Source organism: Temnothorax longispinosus, chromosome 5 (genome assembly GCF_030848805.1).
Source record: "Temnothorax longispinosus isolate EJ_2023e chromosome 5, Tlon_JGU_v1, whole genome shotgun sequence".
NCBI lineage: Eukaryota > Metazoa > Arthropoda > Insecta > Hymenoptera > Formicidae > Temnothorax > Temnothorax longispinosus.
In genome coordinates this window covers 7502933-7522520 of record NC_092362.1, presented here as the reverse complement: position 1 = coordinate 7522520, position 19588 = coordinate 7502933, and the positions used below count along the sequence as shown (strand labels likewise).

At 40.8% G+C, this 19588-nt stretch overlaps 1 protein-coding gene across 5 annotated transcripts in view; it reads right to left on the bottom strand.

The window, feature by feature from the left end:
- Window positions 1-696: 696 nt before the first annotated feature.
- Window positions 697-19588, bottom strand: part of Atpalpha (sodium/potassium-transporting ATPase subunit alpha) — a 61226-nt gene continuing 42334 nt past the window's right edge. For 4 of the 5 annotated variants that reach the window (XM_071778147.1, XM_071778150.1, XM_071778151.1 and 1 more), the window contains 9 exons: window positions 18727-18852; window positions 17016-18416; window positions 16617-16941; window positions 15914-16150; window positions 15408-15709; window positions 9388-9482; window positions 5702-5876; window positions 5172-5404; window positions 697-4950 (listed from right to left, as the gene is read on the bottom strand). In XM_071778147.1, the coding sequence (XP_071634248.1) occupies window positions 4830-4950; window positions 5172-5404; window positions 5702-5876; window positions 9388-9482; window positions 15408-15709; window positions 15914-16150; window positions 16617-16941; window positions 17016-18416; window positions 18727-18852 (3015 nt within the window). In that variant the 3' untranslated portion in view covers window positions 697-4829. Of the gene's footprint in view, window positions 4951-5171; window positions 5405-5701; window positions 5877-9387; window positions 9483-14314; window positions 14410-15407; window positions 15710-15913; window positions 16151-16616; window positions 16942-17015; window positions 18417-18726; window positions 18853-19588 lie in introns of all 5 variants that reach the window. The other variant, XM_071778148.1, reaches the window with a different exon arrangement.

Sequence of the window (19588 nt, the reverse complement as noted above, 5' to 3'; positions counted from 1 at the left end):
TAAGGAGCGCTAAAAACGCGCGAGTCTTTCATCGGATTGTAAGAAAAAGAACGAAGAACCGCATTTTTCTTCTTCGTGGGTTGTGGTTGTGGAGGGTGTAGGGAGTGAGCGAGAATGTGTGTGCGTGCGTGCGTGTGTGTGTATGTATTTCTCAATCGCGGAGAGAATCACGACGTTCCTGTTTTCGTCCTCGAGAAACGAAGAGTAGCACAGGGAGCATCACGTGCCGCTTGCTTTTATTATTTTTTTCATCCGGAAACACGCGGAAAAGAATAGAGGAACGAATGTGATAATCGCGTCTAATGAGGATCCTTTTCGACTCCTCTCTCTAAATCGCGCGCGCAAATATATGAAAGCGTAACATTGGCCTGCACTCCGCTGAATAAGCTTGAAGCGCTTGATGCACGCGTGTGAATAATTTAGCATGTAAGCGCGGCATCGTCCCGCTCAGTCCACCGCAAAAGGATCGTGTGGTCTTAGACCGAAACTTCCTCCCCGCCTGGCGTGTGTGTCTGCTTTCAACTTCTATTTCTCTTTCCTCTTCTTCCTCCTCCTCCTTCTCATTCTCCTCTCTATCGTCGCGCCTTTTCTACTTTGTCCTTAATCTTTTTTTTTGTTCGCTTACGTACTTTGTTTTTTGTCTTCAACAACACGATCTAGACTAAACCATATATAATAATTACATCTAATAATATCTTAATTGTAACATGTATTATTATTATTATTTATCATTATTATTTATTTATTATTACTATTATATTATATTAATAATAATTAAATTATATTAGCCTAAAGTAAAGAGGCTGCGCACGACGGCAAAGCTTTTTTTTGGGCTCCTACAGCCCCCCGGGCACGGAACACCCTGTCGACAACGCTGCGGATCTTCTCCGTAGCTTCACAGATATTCATCGTACACGCCTTTTTCTCTTCTCGCATACATACAGGTGTGCTTCTCTCTCTCTCTCTCTCTCTCTCTCTTCACCCCCTATTTTCTCATGTGCATCCATTCTAGAAAAAATGTGTCATTTTCGGCGATTCACCGAAAATAACAGTTACGCACGAAACCTCTTAAACCTCTTAAATCTCCGCATTTTCGTTGTGACAGAAGCGATCGATCTACGACGGAGAGGTAAAATCCGAGCTCTAATCCGAATTCCGGTTCGGCTATTTGCTGCGTCCTTTTCTTCTAAATTACAGTTCCATCTATAAAACGGATAGAGGAGGAGAATTGAGAATAGTTAATCAGGATCGGCGTCGGTCGATCCGAAAACGCCGTGGCTGAATAACGTCCGAATCGATAGACCGATGGATAGTTTTGAAACATCGCCGATTCCAGTTTCCGATGACATACGGACTCGCGTGTCATCCTCGCCTCATCGATGCCGATTTCCTTCTCGCCCCCGTGACTTGACTCGACTCGACTCGACTCGACTCATATCACACAACTAACGCAACATTCCCTCAAGACATCTCTCAAATGTCTTTAGAATCGCATATCCAGGACACGGTTCGTGCAACCTCCCACGCGCGTAACAGAGAAAAGGTCGCGAGAGGTCGAGAGAAAGCGCATCGCGCGTCGTCGTCGTCTTTTTCTTCTTTCGTATTCACGTGTCCACTCGTAGCGAGACTCGAGGCGACGGCACCGAATGGAGGGAACCGGCGAAGGAAGAAACGTCTCGCGTTTAAGCGCATACAGGACATCTCGAGAACACCTCGATCATTGAACACTTAGGGTAGTTTTGGAGCCTGGGCCGCCGAGAAAGCGTCGCATTTCCGCTCATCGACCCGCGTTCGCGTATCGCCACCACCTTACTCTCAATGAGAACGCAATTTCCTCGCGGTTATTGTAACGTATCGTTGTAACAATGTAACCGCGATCATTCCATTCTCTTCGCAAAGCAAAATACGGTCGCTGTTTAAATATATATCAAGAATGCTCATCACGACACAAACGAAAAAAGTATTATTGATTCGCAAAGAAAATGGAATGATTGCCATCCGATCGCTACGAGTGTTTTTTATCACGTTCCACGATTCTTTCAACGATAAACGAGTAGCTGAGAATGGCCTCTTAAAATTTGTATTTCTTGCGATCGCCAATTTTTATTTCTTAAAAAGTACCATATTTTCTTATCATCATTTCTGTCATTGTTATCCAAGATGCGTATCTCTTCAAGCACGTTTATCCGCTTAGACATCATCTACCGTTAAAGGAAACGAACAGTCGTTCGTTCAGACATTCTCATCCCCATCTTCTCGCCAACGAGCAGCGCGATCGCGTTCGGAGCAAACGCGGGCAACGACTGGCAAAAGCCCTCGAGGGAGACGATGAGGAAGGACATATTCGTGTGCGGTTCGGTTGCGAGATCGCATCGATCACAAGTCTCGGATCGTCCCGGCCCGAAAAAAAAGTCGCGTGGCAGGCATTTTAAGTCACGGTTGTGTTGTTTCGACACTACACGCACAACGCACATACACGCGCACGCATACCACACGTAAAACATGGATAATGACAGCGTGCTCGCCGGCTGGCTGACAGAGATCGCGAATTCGCTGCTACACAGGGCGTTCCGCGTTGTGGGGGGGGGGGGGATCAATGATTTATAGTGAGCTATCTCGCTCTGGCGTTTTAAATCTATGAAAAACTAAGAGAAGGAATTTTTATATTCTTCATTTAGCTTTTATCTAAGTAAGAACGTTTCTTTTTTTTTTTTTAACTTTTTCTGCTCCACGCGCGGTCTGTCTCTTCCTTTTTCTACATCCTGCATAGCGCATCGTTAATACAAAGTATTCACGGTACTCGGCATTCGCCGGTCTCATTATCCCGTCTTATTGAACATTATCGCGCTTCCTCCCTCTCTCTAATCACCCTTTCTACTAGCGCGCGCGCGCGTGTTAATAACGTTTCGTAATTTATTTATTTTCTCGGATGGCATGCGGCAGATTCTCCCTTTTTTCCCTTCTTCCTCCGGTTCGCTGGCAACCAGGCCGCGACCTCTCATCGCTCTATCCGCATGCGCAATTAAATAACGTATCGCTTTATTAGTCCGTCCTCGTCAATCGGTATATAGTGATTCAGTTGATACTTATTTTATATATACTGTCCACGTATCTCTTTGCCGCCTTCTGTCTCTTTCTTCCTCCTGCTGCTCGATGTCGATGAGACGAACCACTCCGCTCTCTCCGTTAGAACCAACCTCAGCGCACCTTCTTCCATTCTGCCTCACCGTGTTTGTCGCGTGTGTCAGTGTGATATTAAAATTTCACGCTAAAAATTGTAACTACTGAAACTACGCGATACGTTTTCGCCGTTGTTTTCCTGGTAGCTATGCGGATTAAGACTCGAAACCGAACGTATGTCGTTTATTAATAATAATAAATACTGTGAATGCGGTTTTATTTATTTATATTTAATTATTTATTTCATTTAATTATTTATCATAACTCTTTCTCTCTCTCTCTTTCCTTTATTTTAGTTTTATTTTATCATGACGTATGACTATAGACCGTACCCGATACATGTCATATCAGGTCCTTCGTTACAATTAACAATTAATTTTCGTACGAAGTATTTCAGCGTCACGCGAAGTCCCTATGAATTTTTTAACGGTTCTCTTGTTACATTGAGCACTTTCTTTCTTTGCTCTTTCGCGTCGGTCTCTGATCCTCTCGTTTTTCAATGAGTCTCTCGTCTTCCAACTAAAGTTTTTTTCAATGGAGGACGTGTTGAGTGTGCCGATCTTAGCGTACCGATATTTTGCGCGCATTGATCGACGATCAACGAAAGCCTATTACGAAGTTTCTTAGTAACGCAAAGATGTCTACGATAATACGCCACTAGTAGTAAGAAGTAAGAAGTCGCGTGAATGTAGTAAATCGCATTCGACATACATAAGGACGCACGTGATTCCGTGATTCTCTATCGCGCGTAAACGCCCCATCTCTTTCGAGTATGTCCGTTTCCGCTGCTGTTCCGAATTTCCGTTCTCCTTGCCGCGCCGGTTCTCTTTCGGCTTCCTTTTCGCGTTTCGTCGCGTTATCACGTTTCTTTAGGCCTGACACTCGTGCATCAGTCGCGCTGCGACGCTATCAACTCAACGATTTCCCATTTCGTTCTCTCGTTCCTTCGTTCCATCTTCGAGCGACGCTCGCAGAGTATATCCTATCCAGAATTTGACAGCAGCAGCACCAGTCGTCACCGGGAAGCCCCGTAGTCGTGTTGTAATCGGACGCGGCTTCTCGATCCGCATCGTTCGCATGATAGTAATGGTGGAATTCCTTCGATGCCTCCTCCTCCATCGACGGTTTCTCGAACACCGGATCAATTTTTGAGATTGCGAAACTCGGCACGCGCGTGCAAGCAATTGGCAGCGAAGCCAGAACGACGAGCGTGCTCTTTGTACTTCGCGCTGTACCTATATAACATTAGAGGGTCTTTTCCGTGTCTTTCCCGTATAATAATCTTGCGCCTCTTTTGTCGTGAAAGCCAGCGCAAACTTGGCGCGTCCTTCGTTGTCCACCCGTTACTCTCTTGACACGTTATTCGGACAGACCCAGTAGCACATCCCTTGTGAAATGTGTTACATTTGTTCAACATGAGTGATTTACTTATTTTTCTTTTTTCTTTTTTCAAGTGTATCTTTCTCAGGTATGAGTATGCGTCTCATTCTCTCTTATCCTCTTTCTTTCTCTCTTTCGCTCTCGTTCTCTATCTCTCTTTCTCTCATCTTCTTTCTTTCGCTCTCTTTCTTTCGCTCTCATTCTTTCGTTCGTTCATTCATCCTCTTGCGCGCGCGTTTTGCATGCGTGTGATTTAATCCTTTTTGCGTCTAATAGTAAGTTTCTTGCTCGAGCCAGCCGCCTGGATTTCGACGGAGGTAGAATCGTCTCGTTTCGTCGTAGATAAAGATGGCGAGCATGAACGGTAGAGCTGGCAGCCACCACACAAATCTGCAACGTACGTGAATTACATGTTGCTATTTTTTTTGTCGCATTATATACTGCCAGTTTAAAATTAATTATAATGCAAGAGCTATAACATGGATTCTGCAATCCATTATTTATATATGTTAAATCCTCGAGTAAATATACATGACCAAAATATTGGATACAAATTTGTTTCGTTACATATCAGATAACAAGAGATCTAAAGATATATATAAAATACGTACTTCAGTGGGAACATACGGAGACCCTTATCCATACCAGGCGTGTAACTTAGGAACGCAGCGAGGGCGGTCTCAAACACGAGACCAAAGTTCAGGGCCCAGTTTCTCATTCCCTGGTGAATAATCGAGTTGCGGCGCGTTTTGCAAACAATCAGATCAGCCCATTGCACAATTACGATTGATACGAAGAAAGCTGTGTGGCAAGTAAACTCCAACGTTTTACGATCTCTGTAGGTCTGTTTATAAAATAAAAAAAACAAATTTGCATAATCAGTCCACGTATTACTCTTGTAATGTACAACTAAACCAAGAAATTCAAAATTTATATCCAATATGAATTAGTTTTTCCTATGAATATAACTTTGAAAAGTTTGTATTATATTGCGAATAATTTTAAGAATGGACCTAAAGAATATTTACGTGATATTTTTTTTTATTAACGAAGAAGAATTGGTTTTCCGAGAATAAAATATTAGTTTTCGTTTATTTTAATATCTCCCATATGAGATTGATTCTAGATATATCATATTTACCCATTCCTGGCCGTAACTATCGGTAAGATCATTGATAGCCTTAGAATCCCATTGTTTCCGAATGCCAAACAGATACAGAGGCAGGAATCCATTTTCAGCCATGATAACGAAGTAGACGAAGAAGCCGGCCGCGGCTTGAATCATACCGATTTGACCGTATGCCATCGAAATAAGCCTAGATACAAATAAATGTGTTAAAGAATATTCTCCCTGCGCAATGACATAATTGACGTTAGCTTTCGAAGAATCCTGCTTTTTGCCATAATCTCATATCACCGCATTAAAAACAACACGGACATTTTATGCTACAAGAGCAATTCTCGATAACGAGATTTCGGCGATCGATATAGAATTTTTAAGGTTTTAGGGAAAAAACTTGAAAAATTTAAATTTAATTAAAGATTAATCTTCTCAAGTTCTTGAAAGAGTGAGCGGCGAAGAGTTGATTTTTTTAGTCAAAGATGGTTTTCGAGCGACATTCATCTGGGGGAATTTTGCTCTTTGCAAATGATTCTTAAAAGCAAAAAAAATTGGAACGTTTCAAGATTCTTCGAGAGTTAGAAAATCTTCGTCACATTAATCGTTCGACTTTGATGTTATTTATTCTAATAGTCTAAGTTCGTGTTAAAGTTACGGAAGCCATGGTCACCGGTTAGGGGCAAAATGCAGATTACTTACCAATAGGTAGACGATTAACGATCGATTCTCGACAGTGAGGCATGCCACACAGAGCAGACAGATCAGACAGACAGACAGATAGATAGATAGATAGACAGACGAGTGGACATAGCCGTTGCTTGCCAATTCTCATGATGGCAAGTTGCATGGTTAACATCGAAGCTGCCCATTCCTCGTTAATTCTTTCCCATTAATACTTCGCACTACCAAAGCTTACCCCGCGCACGTTTCCAGTCTGATTTGTGAATTAATGTTACAACGAAGTGATCTACTGATTGGCACAAATATCTTACACCACAATTGAAAATTTCAAAGCAACAAGATAGACCATGTCCATAATATGTAATACTTTAAATGTGATTTTATATCTCATATTTTAAGTAGATCTTACAAATGACGGACTTAATCTCTACTCTTGCTTCGAATTCGATTCAGTACAATAATCTGACTAGAGAATCTATATGTTATTATTATCAATGCAATTTTGCAAATAATTATGTCACATTATCAATTATTATTAGTAAACTAATTAACTAATTAATCGTAACAATATTGGAAAAAAAAAAAAAACATTTCTTGCTCTTTAAACCGCAAGTGCAATTATAATCTACAAAAATAATCAATAATTTACAATTGGTCAGATTATTGATATGATCAAACTGTAGAGTAATTTTGTGATTTCCGCGCTTGCTTTTTTTTGCAACTAACTATTATCGTATTAAACTTGCTACAAATCACTAATCAGAATGCATATAATCAATCGATAAAACTAACGTCAAAGCAATTAGTGTAAAAAAGCATGCAGCTAGTATCTGTGCGCAGAGTTAAGCCAAGAAAGCGAGTCACATGTGATTGCGACAGATTAGTCATAGTTAGATTAGTCGTACTGAGCCGGTGGTTAACTCATCAGACTCAGGTCAGTAGAAGATGCACAGAGAGTTTTCTTATTAAAGTTAGTGTTCGCACAAGCGTGCCAGAGGCATCGCAATGTCAAACGTAAAGAAAAAATGTTGCAGCTCGGCGACAATTAAAATTGCCGACGTCGCGTCGAGGCAGTCGTCAAGTGCGATAAAGCGGCAGAAGCCGATAATTGTAACGCGATCCGCGATGGATCACGTCGTTCGCGGTAGAGAAGAAGAGGCTGCCCAAGCCGTGCATGCCGAGTCGTTCGTTCTCAAAAGCTGCTCTCGGCGGCGACTCTCGTAACTGGGATTGCTCTCTGAGCGTCAATGAGAAGTGTAAAAAAAGTGAAAGATCAAAGATAGCGAGAAAGAGAACATTCGGGGCGAAACGTGCACTCCGCGAAAAACTCGTCGGTAGCCCGAATATCGTCGTTTTTCCGGCGAATGTTTCCGACGATGTTAATCCTCTGTTTACCGTGCATGGGATTCCATTAGGTCTGCATCTGTCTCTGGAAATGTTATCTTTTACAGAATTTTTACAGAATGAATATACGTCAGGCGTCAGGCATTTACACTATGCATTGATATAATAAAATATGTTAAAACAAAAAATTCTATTTCTCATATTAAGTTATAAAATAAGTTTAAAAATTCTTTTTATGTTATAAAATAAAATGTTGTACATTCCGACGTCTGATTATAAAATAAAATCTCCAGAAACGAATGTAGATCTATTGAACCAGACAATCGGCAAACTAAGGAGGGATGCTGTCAATATTGTATAGATCAAATTTTTGCAATTATTTTGCAATTATATATACAACTTGCCCGGATTTTGAATAATATCTGTAATAGCCAAATAATCAATTATATTGACAGCAATACTGATAAAGTTTCCGATGTTGTCGCCCGCGATTTGCGCGCATACATCTTGTGCAACGATTAGAAAAAAGTAACACGTATAAAGTTAAAGCTAACAGATCTCAGTGTTAGTCATTGATCGGATAAGAGATTTTAGGTGTATCTAAAAAAGCATTCGGCATTCTCAACATCTGAAAACTGTTCTGATGTATATAGGTAAAACTTGCTTGTGCTCTATGCTAGTTAACTAGATTCCTAGAGTCAAATGTCGTTTGTCTGCTGACACAGAGTGTCTACCGAATGTGTTTCACTCGCAATCCAAGATCTTTAAAAGAAAAGAAGTAAAGGGTCCTATCATTTTATCAATGATCTCAAAAACTGGCCAAGAAAAACTTGGAAGGCGTAATAATTTTATTTTTCGGCCGATTCTCTTCCGTAATTAAACAGCGTGTGACGTTACGGAAAAATACAGGTCTTCGCGAAAAAGAAAAGACAATGGTATACCACGACTCACCATTAAAGTCAGCAGACACTCTGTTACGTATTATGCTGTTATGTATTAAGACTATTAAGTGTGTACACATTGCGGTCCAAGTTAGAATCACACAATAGCCGTCCCAGGACAGTTGTTACTGCATCATGCAGATGAATAGAACGCTGCACGCGTAGACGAAGAATTCTAGGATGGCTGGTTACTTCTAACTCGGTTCACAAGCACATTCACCGTGTGTGTGTGTGTGTGTGTTCGCGCGCGCGTGTTTACGTACGTACGTACGTGTGTGAGATCTACTATCGTCAGAGCAGTCAACTATTATCAGAAACGCGACGTTACGTACATCTATTTGTTATTTGCAAAACGTATTTTATCCTGTTAACACGCAACACCGCTGTGTAACAGCGTTGTTTCACCGTCATTAGTCGTTATCATCGATTAACCCTTTGTTGGACATACTAGATAGCCAGCTGTCTCTTCTAATCTATCCTCAATCGTTGGTACATCAGGCAATATTCGCGCATGCTGGGAATCGAATATTCCGGTCGTTACTTCGAGTTTCTACTTGCCAAGCAAAGGATCAATCACGTCTGACGGCCCTGGCGGGTGTGCTAAGTGTGTATGTGTGTATGTGAAACAAGTAAATAGTAGTGATAACGGTAAAAACGTGTATGTGAATTGACACGGTATGGACGTCAGTGCAATAGGTTTCTGTTGGTTTTTTTTATTAGGTGGGTAATTAGGAGACCCACCTTCGGTTGACAAGATTGTCTCTGTAAGGATCGCGTGGCTGCCGTTTCATTATGTCCGACTCCGGTGCCTCGTAGGCTAGCGAGATGGCCGGCACCTGCCATCCACCACTGATTAGAAAATGCTAACTACCCCTCACCGCATTACAAAGAAGTTATATGCAAGAGATATTATACCATTATTGGTAGTTTATGCACATACACTCTCGGTAATCGTGTATGTACGCGCAGTGCGAGCGAAAGAGATAGGAGAGATTTGGAGATCGCACAAGACAGTTTAGCGTCGATCATATACGATCAATACGTTTTTATTGGCGACGATATTGCGTTTTCATGCGATTCTTTCAAAACACCCGAAAGGTGATCTTTCGAGATGCTCGAGAAAGCAACCGCAGCGGCCAAGGTTCCATCCTAAACGCAGCTCGTTTTAGAAATGAAATTTCGTTCTTGCGTAAAATTGCGTTAGAAAATAGTGCCGTAAAAATGCGTTAAAAATATGTGGCATAAAATTGCGTCGAAGAATAGCGGAGAAAACCTGGACAGTAGCGAATGTATTAGCGAGTGTATTTGTGCATTAGATCAGGCGCTGCGTTTAGATGGACGGCCTAGAAACGGCCTAGAAATGACCCAGGAGAAAAAAATCGTTTGTGCTATATCTGAAGCAAGTGAAAAAAGGTCGTGATTGGAATCACACACACGCAGACCTTTCGTCCTTTTTCCACTTTGACATTTTCACGCATCTCCAATCGTTACCATCAGCTCTCACAGTCTCCGATTGAATTATTCTCAGTGATGCTCGATGAATCATACGCGTATAGGGACAAAAGCGTTACAATAATTTTAACGTTACAACAGTTTCCAGCAAACAACTTTGTTACGCGTACTATAAATTTTGCTAGATACATTCAATTTCAAATTCAAACTGGAATTAGAAAGACTTTCTTTTTAAAGCTAGCGTCATTGAAACTTACAAGTCTGAGGGGCGAATATAACGATAAGCGAGATAAATGAGCGTCATCGAGCACTTCTGGGATGCAAGTGAAAAAAAATCCCTTCTCTTTCGTGCACTTCGAGTAGCTTCCTCAAGCTTTCGTTAATATCGCGGCGCAACCCCCTGATGCACATAATCATTCTCGCGAAATATTGTCGTAAAAAATATGAGCTATCGAACTAACGAGTCATCGGACAATTTTTAAACAACAGAATGCACGTTTGTGCACAAGGGGGCTACCACGGCAATTTCCCACTTCCAATTAACATATACATATAGATTCTCCCGTTTAGCAAATGTTTTTGCAAAAGTATATCAGTCGTTTCAGCACCCATTAGAAAGTTGCCAGTCGCAGAGTGGGTAGAAGGCAGCGGCAGTAGGCAGCGCATTACATAATAAAACGTGAGAGGACTGTAAAGAATAAAAAACTGCAAGAAAAGTTCATGACGCTCAAAAATGTACAAAAGTGTCTTTCTCTTTTGGCGGTGATATATGGTGGCAAGTAACGAACAGTATAGTAAATAGTAAGTATAGTAATAGTAGTAATATATAGAGGTAGTAGCAGCGGCAGCTGTGATGTAGTAGATAAAATAGTAATGGCAATAAAAATTCAGTAACTATAAGTAACGATGCTGACTTGTGGTTGTAATAATAATGGTAATAAGACTAGTAGATGAGGACAAGAATAATAATAGTAATAATTACTGAGCATCAAAGATTAATGTAAATATATATATATGTGTGTGTGTGTGTGTGTACACACACACCTATATATACACACGCACATATATATATCTATATACATAATAAACTACTCCTGCAAGAAGATTGTTATAACTCAATCAAGTTCAATTTTTCATAATTACAAAATATGTTACTACATGAGTCAAAATTTTTTATATTCAACTTATAAGTAAAAAGTGACATACAATTGAGTTACCTAGGAAATCGCGTATCACGTTACTTTTGTGAAAATTTACTTTTTGATTTGCAGTAATATTCTTCCAGGAGTGTGCGATATATGTACGTGTAAGATCGATTAGAATTCAACTGCCTGATTAAGATTTAAGTTTCGTCGACCAATGCGAAACATTTGTTAATGTCCATTACCAATGCATGTTTTCCGATATATTCGAAATAAAAAAAATCTTCATTCCTTCCTGCTTTCCCTGAGCGATTCTGTCGACGAAACTTGCTTCTCCCTGAATTACGAAATGACTAAGAACGATCGTTGCTCAACCAATAATGAAAAAGAAAGAAAATAAATCGCTTGATGCAGAGTTTATTTTTCTAAAAAAAAATCCGGTAAATTCTACGGAAGAAAAGAGAAAAGATTTGATGTTGCGAATAGAGAAAGAGAAGAAATTAAGAAAGATATGCAATGCGCGTCATACAGGTGTAGAAAATCACCGCGCGAACTTGCGGCTGTTCTGCATCTATCGATTCAATCGGTTTAGCTCTTTTTCGCTGTATAAAATTATTAAAGTCAACTTATGTGTGTGTGTTTCCGATTAAACAGAAACAAATAAATAAATCTTTAGATAAAATATCCTACAATTTCACAAAGTTCATGGTCCTGTTAATTTGTCTGGCACGCAACAATCATGTTCTTCTTGTTCATTCATCCCTACACCGCGTTGGACTATCCAATGAATTTTCACTAAGCCATAATAAACAAATCAATTCCAAATTAAAAAAAAAAAATTGTTTTCCTGAGCGAGGTGCAGCGACGATAAAACCTGGCTCAAGGCAATTAAGGCAGCCAGGAATAATGGAGGTAGATAAAGATATAGAGGTAGAGAAAAACGATGAAAAGAAAAAGAGATTAAAAGAAGAAAATCACGTTTCATATATGCAAACCGACGTACGGATGACAATTCTATTCTATCGTAATACTATTCTACTCAAGTGTCTACGGAAAAAGAGAGACAGAGAGAGAGAGAGCACTACCGTTTACTCTATGAGAACATTTCGGGCTTCCGGAACGTGCGAAACTTTCTTATCGTTCAATCTCTATGTCATTCGAGTCTTCGTGGTACCGACAATGACGCGGAGCAGATTCGCAAAGTATAACAATCAAGTGAAAACAGTCGAGTTGCACATTTATGATAAACATCACATAATATTCACAACACAATATACAAATTCCCTTGCATTCCTTGATACTTGTATCACGATTTAGAGAGGGAGACTCAGAAACAGCGACAGGACGCGATAAGATGAAGGATGGTATAAAAGAAAGAGTATAGTATATATATAGAGTAGAGAGAGATAGAGTATATGTATATAGATTATACTCTGAAGAGAAAAATAAATTTATATATATATAAAAATAGCGTGCACGCACGCGAGAGAAAAGATGGAGAAAGAGAGAGAGAAACGGAAGATGAAACAGGGATAGCGATAACAGAAATAGAGAGCACTTCAAGTAGGAAAAAAGGCAAGATAAGTAAAATGCTGAAGGGAGCGATCATGCGAGTTCTTCACAACGACGCTTGTCTATGTCTCGTGGACGTCTCAGCAACCCATATACACCTCAAGCCAATGGCAGACCAGGACAGATGACGACCGCAGCGAGGAATTATAAAACGATGGGAAAATTGAGCTCAAAGAGAATTAAAAAAACTAGAGATACTATGTAATAGAGTTAGTTATGAAAGAGAGAAAGATATATATATATATATAGAGAGAGAGAGGAGAGAAAGGCTTTACAATGCGATTGGCTTACCTTCGGCGTAACGAAACAACACTAATAAGACTGAGGATCATCATGATGGAAGCGCCTGTGACCGTCAATATAAAAGGAAGAGAAAATTCTTCGAAAAGAAAAAATTCACGATTGCCCGTCTCGCAATTAAATCGTCTCACTTTTCGCGAAATTAAAGAGAAGGCATATATTAAAACATATGTTGTAAAAGAATTCAACTTTTTCAGAAGATAACAGGACAGTTTGATGTACGATTATCATTTGATTCCATTATTCTTTTTTATAAAAATACAAATTATTTTGAAAAGGTCGACGACAAATCATGGACGAGCAAGCGTTGTTTAACGAAATTTAATCCAGCTTATCGTTAGAGCGAGTATAGAATACGAATAGAGAGGCGAATAGACTGAAAATAAAGCTCGCGTGTCTCCCAGCGACCAAACACCTTGGAGCGTGTACCATATCCCGTTATTACCTTATCCACATTTTGTCATTAGTCATAGTGTGTCCCACTCAACAATTCGAGCGATAGGCTTGGCAAATTAATCCCTACATCGCGTGAACTTTATCAAGTGGCCTTGGCGGCAATGACCAAAGTAATTCAAATCGTACTTTGAAAGGGTAAAGAAAAGTGAAAGAAAAAGCTAACATCTACTAACTGCTTAGAGTACTTATAAAGACAATACTCGAAAGATGACGATATCATACAATATTACTCGATAAAATATCTAGCGTGTAAATCAGATAGAAGATTAAACAAAGTACATTATTTATGCGAGGAATCAATTTGCCCGCGAATTATTGTTACCCAGTTCACAATCCCTACATCGTACGTGATTATCGAACGATGACGAGTTAGAAAAAGACCAATATACGCATGTTGCCTTCCCGCATCGAACGCATTTATATCGTATAATACAAAATAGAACGGACTAACTACTAAAGTCGTCATAGAAAGACAAAATATGTAGCCGATCGAGTGAGAGAGCGATCGCCATGTGATTGAATTTCCGAAGCTCTACCCGATTCTTAGAAAATGTTTAGACAATTACTTGAGAAATTCAGTCTAAGAAAGTTAGCCAGTTTTACCGATATTTCGAAAATTCGATATTTAAATTCAACTTATCAATCGGGAAAAGACTTCGAAAATACAGGGTATCATCACCGATGACTCTTTCGAATTATAGAAAATCTGATATAGCTTGTCACAATATTCATTGTTGATGTGTTACCTTTCGTTAACTAGCTTGTCAGTGAAGGGGTTTCGTGGTTGTCGCTTCATAATATCGCTCTCTGCCTCCTCGTAGGCTAGTGAGATGGCGGGTACCTGACGTCACATTATCAAAGAGCTCAGTAATAACGCCAACAATTAAATAACGATAATGTCTTCGAATGATGTTGGAATAAGAATGCTGACGTGTCGTTCATCTAACATCTTATTTAAAATTCAACTATTAATCTCTCTGTACAATCTGATGTAAAAACAATCTTAAGAGAATAAGATTATAATCAAATCGATATCGACAGCATTCTTATGTGTGTACAATGAAGCATAGAAAATAAAAATAACCAACTGAAAAATAAAAAAATTAAACTGATTAAGAAATTGATTCAGGAAGGAATCAAGGGAGTTTAGAGGAAATTTGCGGTATCTTGCGTCGATAAACAGTAAGCAGCTTTCTCGCAGAGATATAGTTCCTGAAAAGGAACGTTAAACCACGAACATCTCCCGTTACGACAAATCTCTATTCCTACTCAAATGCAAATTTATTGTTCATATTTTGACGTGTTTTGTTCAATTTTTAAATGTTTAAATCCCTGTAAGATAATTTATCTAAATTATACTTTTGCTTGGACTCAAGCTCTCCATCAGCGCACAATTAGATTACTAAAAGGAAATAAAAATATTCAAGAGATTAATTGATGAACCGGTTGTTGACCACCACCATCCTGACTGGTTCAAAAGCATCGCTATCTATAAAGAAAGAAGATATTGTCGAACAAATTTTCGAGGAACTGTTGGTTTACATCATGCAGTCATCGTATCAGGTTTAGTATTCCAAACATATCACGCTGGTACCTATCATGGGTATCAATTAATATAAGTATCAAAGACTATCGGTAATCTTTAAGAAACAGTCGTGGGGCTTCGTGACTATATAAGCTATCAGGATAAAAAACACGGACACTGAAATAATTCAATTAGCCAATAAGAAGGAACTCGAGTAACAACTTTCGAAGAACTTTCCGCGAGATGCAAACGTCTCTTCCGAATATTGTTACTCGACTCGAGTCATCATTTTCTTGTAATATTTCGTGACTCACCATGTCGGTCCCTAAATCGATGCAAAGAATGGTGACGGTACCCAATGGTAAAGGGATATCGCAGAGGATAAACGCCAAGAAAGGCGAGATTTCGGGTATGTTCGAAGTCAGAGTGTATGCGATGGACTTCTTCAGGTTGTCAAAGATTAAACGACCCTCTTCTACGCCTGTTACGATCGAAGCAAAGTTGTCGTCGAGTAAAATCATGTCGGCTGCTTGCTTAGAAACGTCCGAACCAGCGATGCCCATAGCGACCCCAATGTCGGCTTTTTTTAGAGCAGGCGAGTCATTCACACCGTCGCCTAAATAAATTAAATATTTGTACATGTTTCAATTATAGATAATTATTATTACATCACAATTCATATCATTCTCATGTTAAAAATAAATTAGTTTATCCAATCCAAAAAATTCATGAAGAATTTAATTCTAACTGAACAGTTTCTTCGTAATGCGTTGCTAAGTATAATAAAACATTCATATTATTTTATCTTCAAGTAACTTACCAGTTACAGCGACAATCGCGCCCATTCGCTGGCAGCCTTCGACGATGATGAGCTTCTGCTGAGGCGAAGTACGGGCGAACACAATTTCGGTGTGGTACCTGAGAATCTCGTCCAATTGGTCGGAATTCAGTTCCCTGAGTTCGGTTCCGTGAATGACCGCGGCTTTAGCCTCGCGAGGATTTACTTCGGATACCGGGATATTTAACCGTTGTGCAATGTCCTCAACGGTTTCGTTACCTAAAAGGAAGATGGAAATAATATTAACAAAATTGAAATAAAAATGAAACAAAGGTTGATTCTTTTTTTTTTACAAAAATTTAAATGAGAACATTCTCAAACCAATATGATTATTACAAACGAATAATTATTCTATACGCACTATTAATTAATTGTAAGGTATACGCGATCATCAATCAAAAAGTTGAACATGTTACTATACCGCATTATTTTTACAATGCGAATTTTACTTGACATTATCCTTCAATAAAACCTCCCCAAGTTCCGCGTACAAAGATCGTTGTAAATCTTAAGCGCAGCCTATTATCTGAAATTACGTCTCATTAAGAGATTAAACTCATAAAAGCATCATAATCGAGGTCGACGAATAAGGCTACGAAGATATCGTGCGATATCTAATCTTGAACGTCATCCGAGAATTGTTTATGTGATAAAGTGCATCGATACATAACGTGCGAACGTGTACCTTCAGAGATGATGCCGACGGATTTGGCAATGGCTTTGGCAGTGATCGGGTGGTCACCGGTAACCATGATGACCTTGATGCCGGCGGAACGGCACTTGGCGACCGCGTCGGGCACCGCGGCCCGGGGCGGATCGATCATAGACATCAGGCCTACGAAGCGGAGCCCATCGACTGGGAAGTTGGGATCGTCGGAATTGAATTTGAAGCCAACCGGGAACTTGTCGGACGGCAGTGTGTAATCACAGAAGCCGAGTACTCGTTCGCCGAGTCCGCCCAATTCCAAGTACGCGTTATTGAACGCCTCCTTCATCTCTTCGTCGAGAACCTACGGATGCCGAAGAGTTTAAAAATTGAAAAAGTTATAGGATAGACAAGTAGATAAACTGTTAGATAAGTTACCTTCTCTTTGCCGCCGATAAATATGGTCGAGCACCTGTCCAAAATCCTTTCGGGAGCACCCTTCATCACCAAGAGATATCTAGGATCGTTGGGATCGTCCGATTCGTGAATGGATACCTGATATTTATTAGTGGAGTTGAAGGGAATTTCGCAGACTTTCTTGTTGCGTTTCCTAATGCCCATGATATCGCCCAATGCCAGTTCCATGCACTTGAGCAACGCGGCTTCGGAGGCGTCACCGTTCACCTCTCGCTTCAGTATCGGTTCACCATCTTGACCCGGCTTGAACTCGGCACGATTGCATAGGGCCGCGATCTTCGCCAGCGCCTTAAATCCCGGACTAGTGCGGTCGTATTGCAAGCCGGACTGATCTTCTGTGGTATCGGCGTCGATAATCTGATTGTCGAACCACATGTGCGCCACCGTCATACGATTTTGCGTGAGGGTTCCGGTCTTGTCCGAACAGATGGTCGAGGTCGAGCCTAGAGTCTCCACAGCCTCGAGATTCTTCACCAGGCAGTTCTTCGAGGCCATTCGCTTGGCGGTCAGAGTGAGGCACACGGTCACAGTAGCGAGGAGACCCTCCGGTACGTTCGCCACGATAATACCGATTAGGAAGATGACGGCGTCAAGCCAGTGATAACCCAGGATGAAGGCTATGACAAAGAACGTGATGCCGAGGAAGACAGCGACACCGGTAATAAGGTGTATAAAGTGATGAATCTCCTTGGCAATCGGTGTCTCACCGGTATCCAGGCCGGACGCGAGACCTGCAATCCTTCCCATTACTGTCTGATCGCCACAACAGATCACCACGCCTTTGGCCGTGCCTTCCACCGCATTCGTCGAGAAGAATGCAAGATTCTTTGTTTCGAGCGGGTTCTCGTTCGTGAACTCGGGCGACCTCGATTGCGGTTCGGACTCGCCCGTCAGCGAGCTATTGTCCACCTTGAATCCACGGGCCTCGATGATCCTGACGTCGGCCGGTATCCGGTCGCCGAATTTAACCTCGACGACGTCACCCAGCACAAGATCCTCCGCTCGTAGGGTGAGCTTCTCACCCTCCCGGATTACGGTGGCAAATTGTGGCACCATGTTCTTGAACGACTCCATAATCTTGCTCGACTTGCTCTCCTGGTAGTACGAGAATATACCCGTGACTATCACGACCGCCGCGAGGACGATGCCCAGGTAGAGATTGTCGTCGTTCGGGTCCTCGCTGGTCGTGGCCTGGATCGAGTACGCGATGAAGCAGAGGATCGCGCCGATCCATAGCAGCAGGGCAAAACCACCGAACAGATTCTTGCAGAACTTGACCCATTCCGGAGTCTGCTTCGGCGGTGTCAGGGCGTTCGGCCCGTCCCTTTCCAAGTTCTCCTTCGCTTTTGCGTGGCTGAGGCCCTATTATTATTTTTATACAAACATTATTAACAAATCTTTCTCTCTCTGTGTCGATCCTTCAAATCGCTAACTTAACATTGTTCAACGCCGTCAACTAATTCCCATTTTAATGTCTTTCCACTTGTACTTTATTCCACTTTCGTAGAAGAGAAGCTATAACATTTTTCTTAATATTTTTCGTAATATTTTCTTTTCGTTACGGCGTTCAACATGTTAATGTCGATTGACATACACGCTGCGCAATCTCGATCAAATTAAATCTATTTCCTCGAAAGGAGACTATCGTCCCTCACAACACAATGTTACTCACGTTTTCGGGGTGCGTCTGAAATCTTTGATACAGTTCCTCGGGTGAGATTTTGTGGAAGTCAATGTCCAACTCCTGCTTCAGGTCATCTAGGTTGTCCCCCCTTCGCTTTGGATTCTTCCGCCGCGACTGTTAGCAGGAACAGACAGAGAAAAAGAGAGCGTTATCAAAAGGTGGTTTCTATTAACATCTTCACCGTACATATATATCGACGTTGCGTAAACAATCTTACACTCCACAGCTACAATTATAAAGCTCCGAAGCGATTACACCGCGACGCGTTAATCGACGAGATATTTTGATAATTGACAAAGTAGAAGAGAAAGACAAAATTATCGAAGCGCGTCGAATTGTAGAAGTTGAGATTGAAAACCCAGCGACGAGTAAGAGCAGCCTCTGTAGCAGAAGAAATCGATCGCAACGATATATCATCGAGAAGGGAGGGTGAACCGAGCTGTAATGATATCTCGTAAGATGAGATAGGATTGCACTAGAATGATAGGAATGTTTCGAAGTCATGCGATGTCAGCGAAAATAATTGATGAGTAACCAAGTTTCAGTGTGGACGACGAAACTATATAAAATAACATACATTATTTCTCGAGCAATTGAGTAGGAGACTCCTCCTTCTTGTCTTTTATTATAAAGTAGATTCGGTGCAATCTTATCTCATTCTACACATTATTATTGTACAGAGTGTAGTTATGTACAAAGCTTTCTTTTCTTTTCCGAGAGAATGTAATGTTGCTATATTGATCGTCGAGTCACTGAAATGCGATTACGTTGTGACCCAATCGAGGAACTCGATTACCTAAATCGCGAACAAAGTTCTTTTGCCATGCGTTAAGGTGTTTACGATTACGAA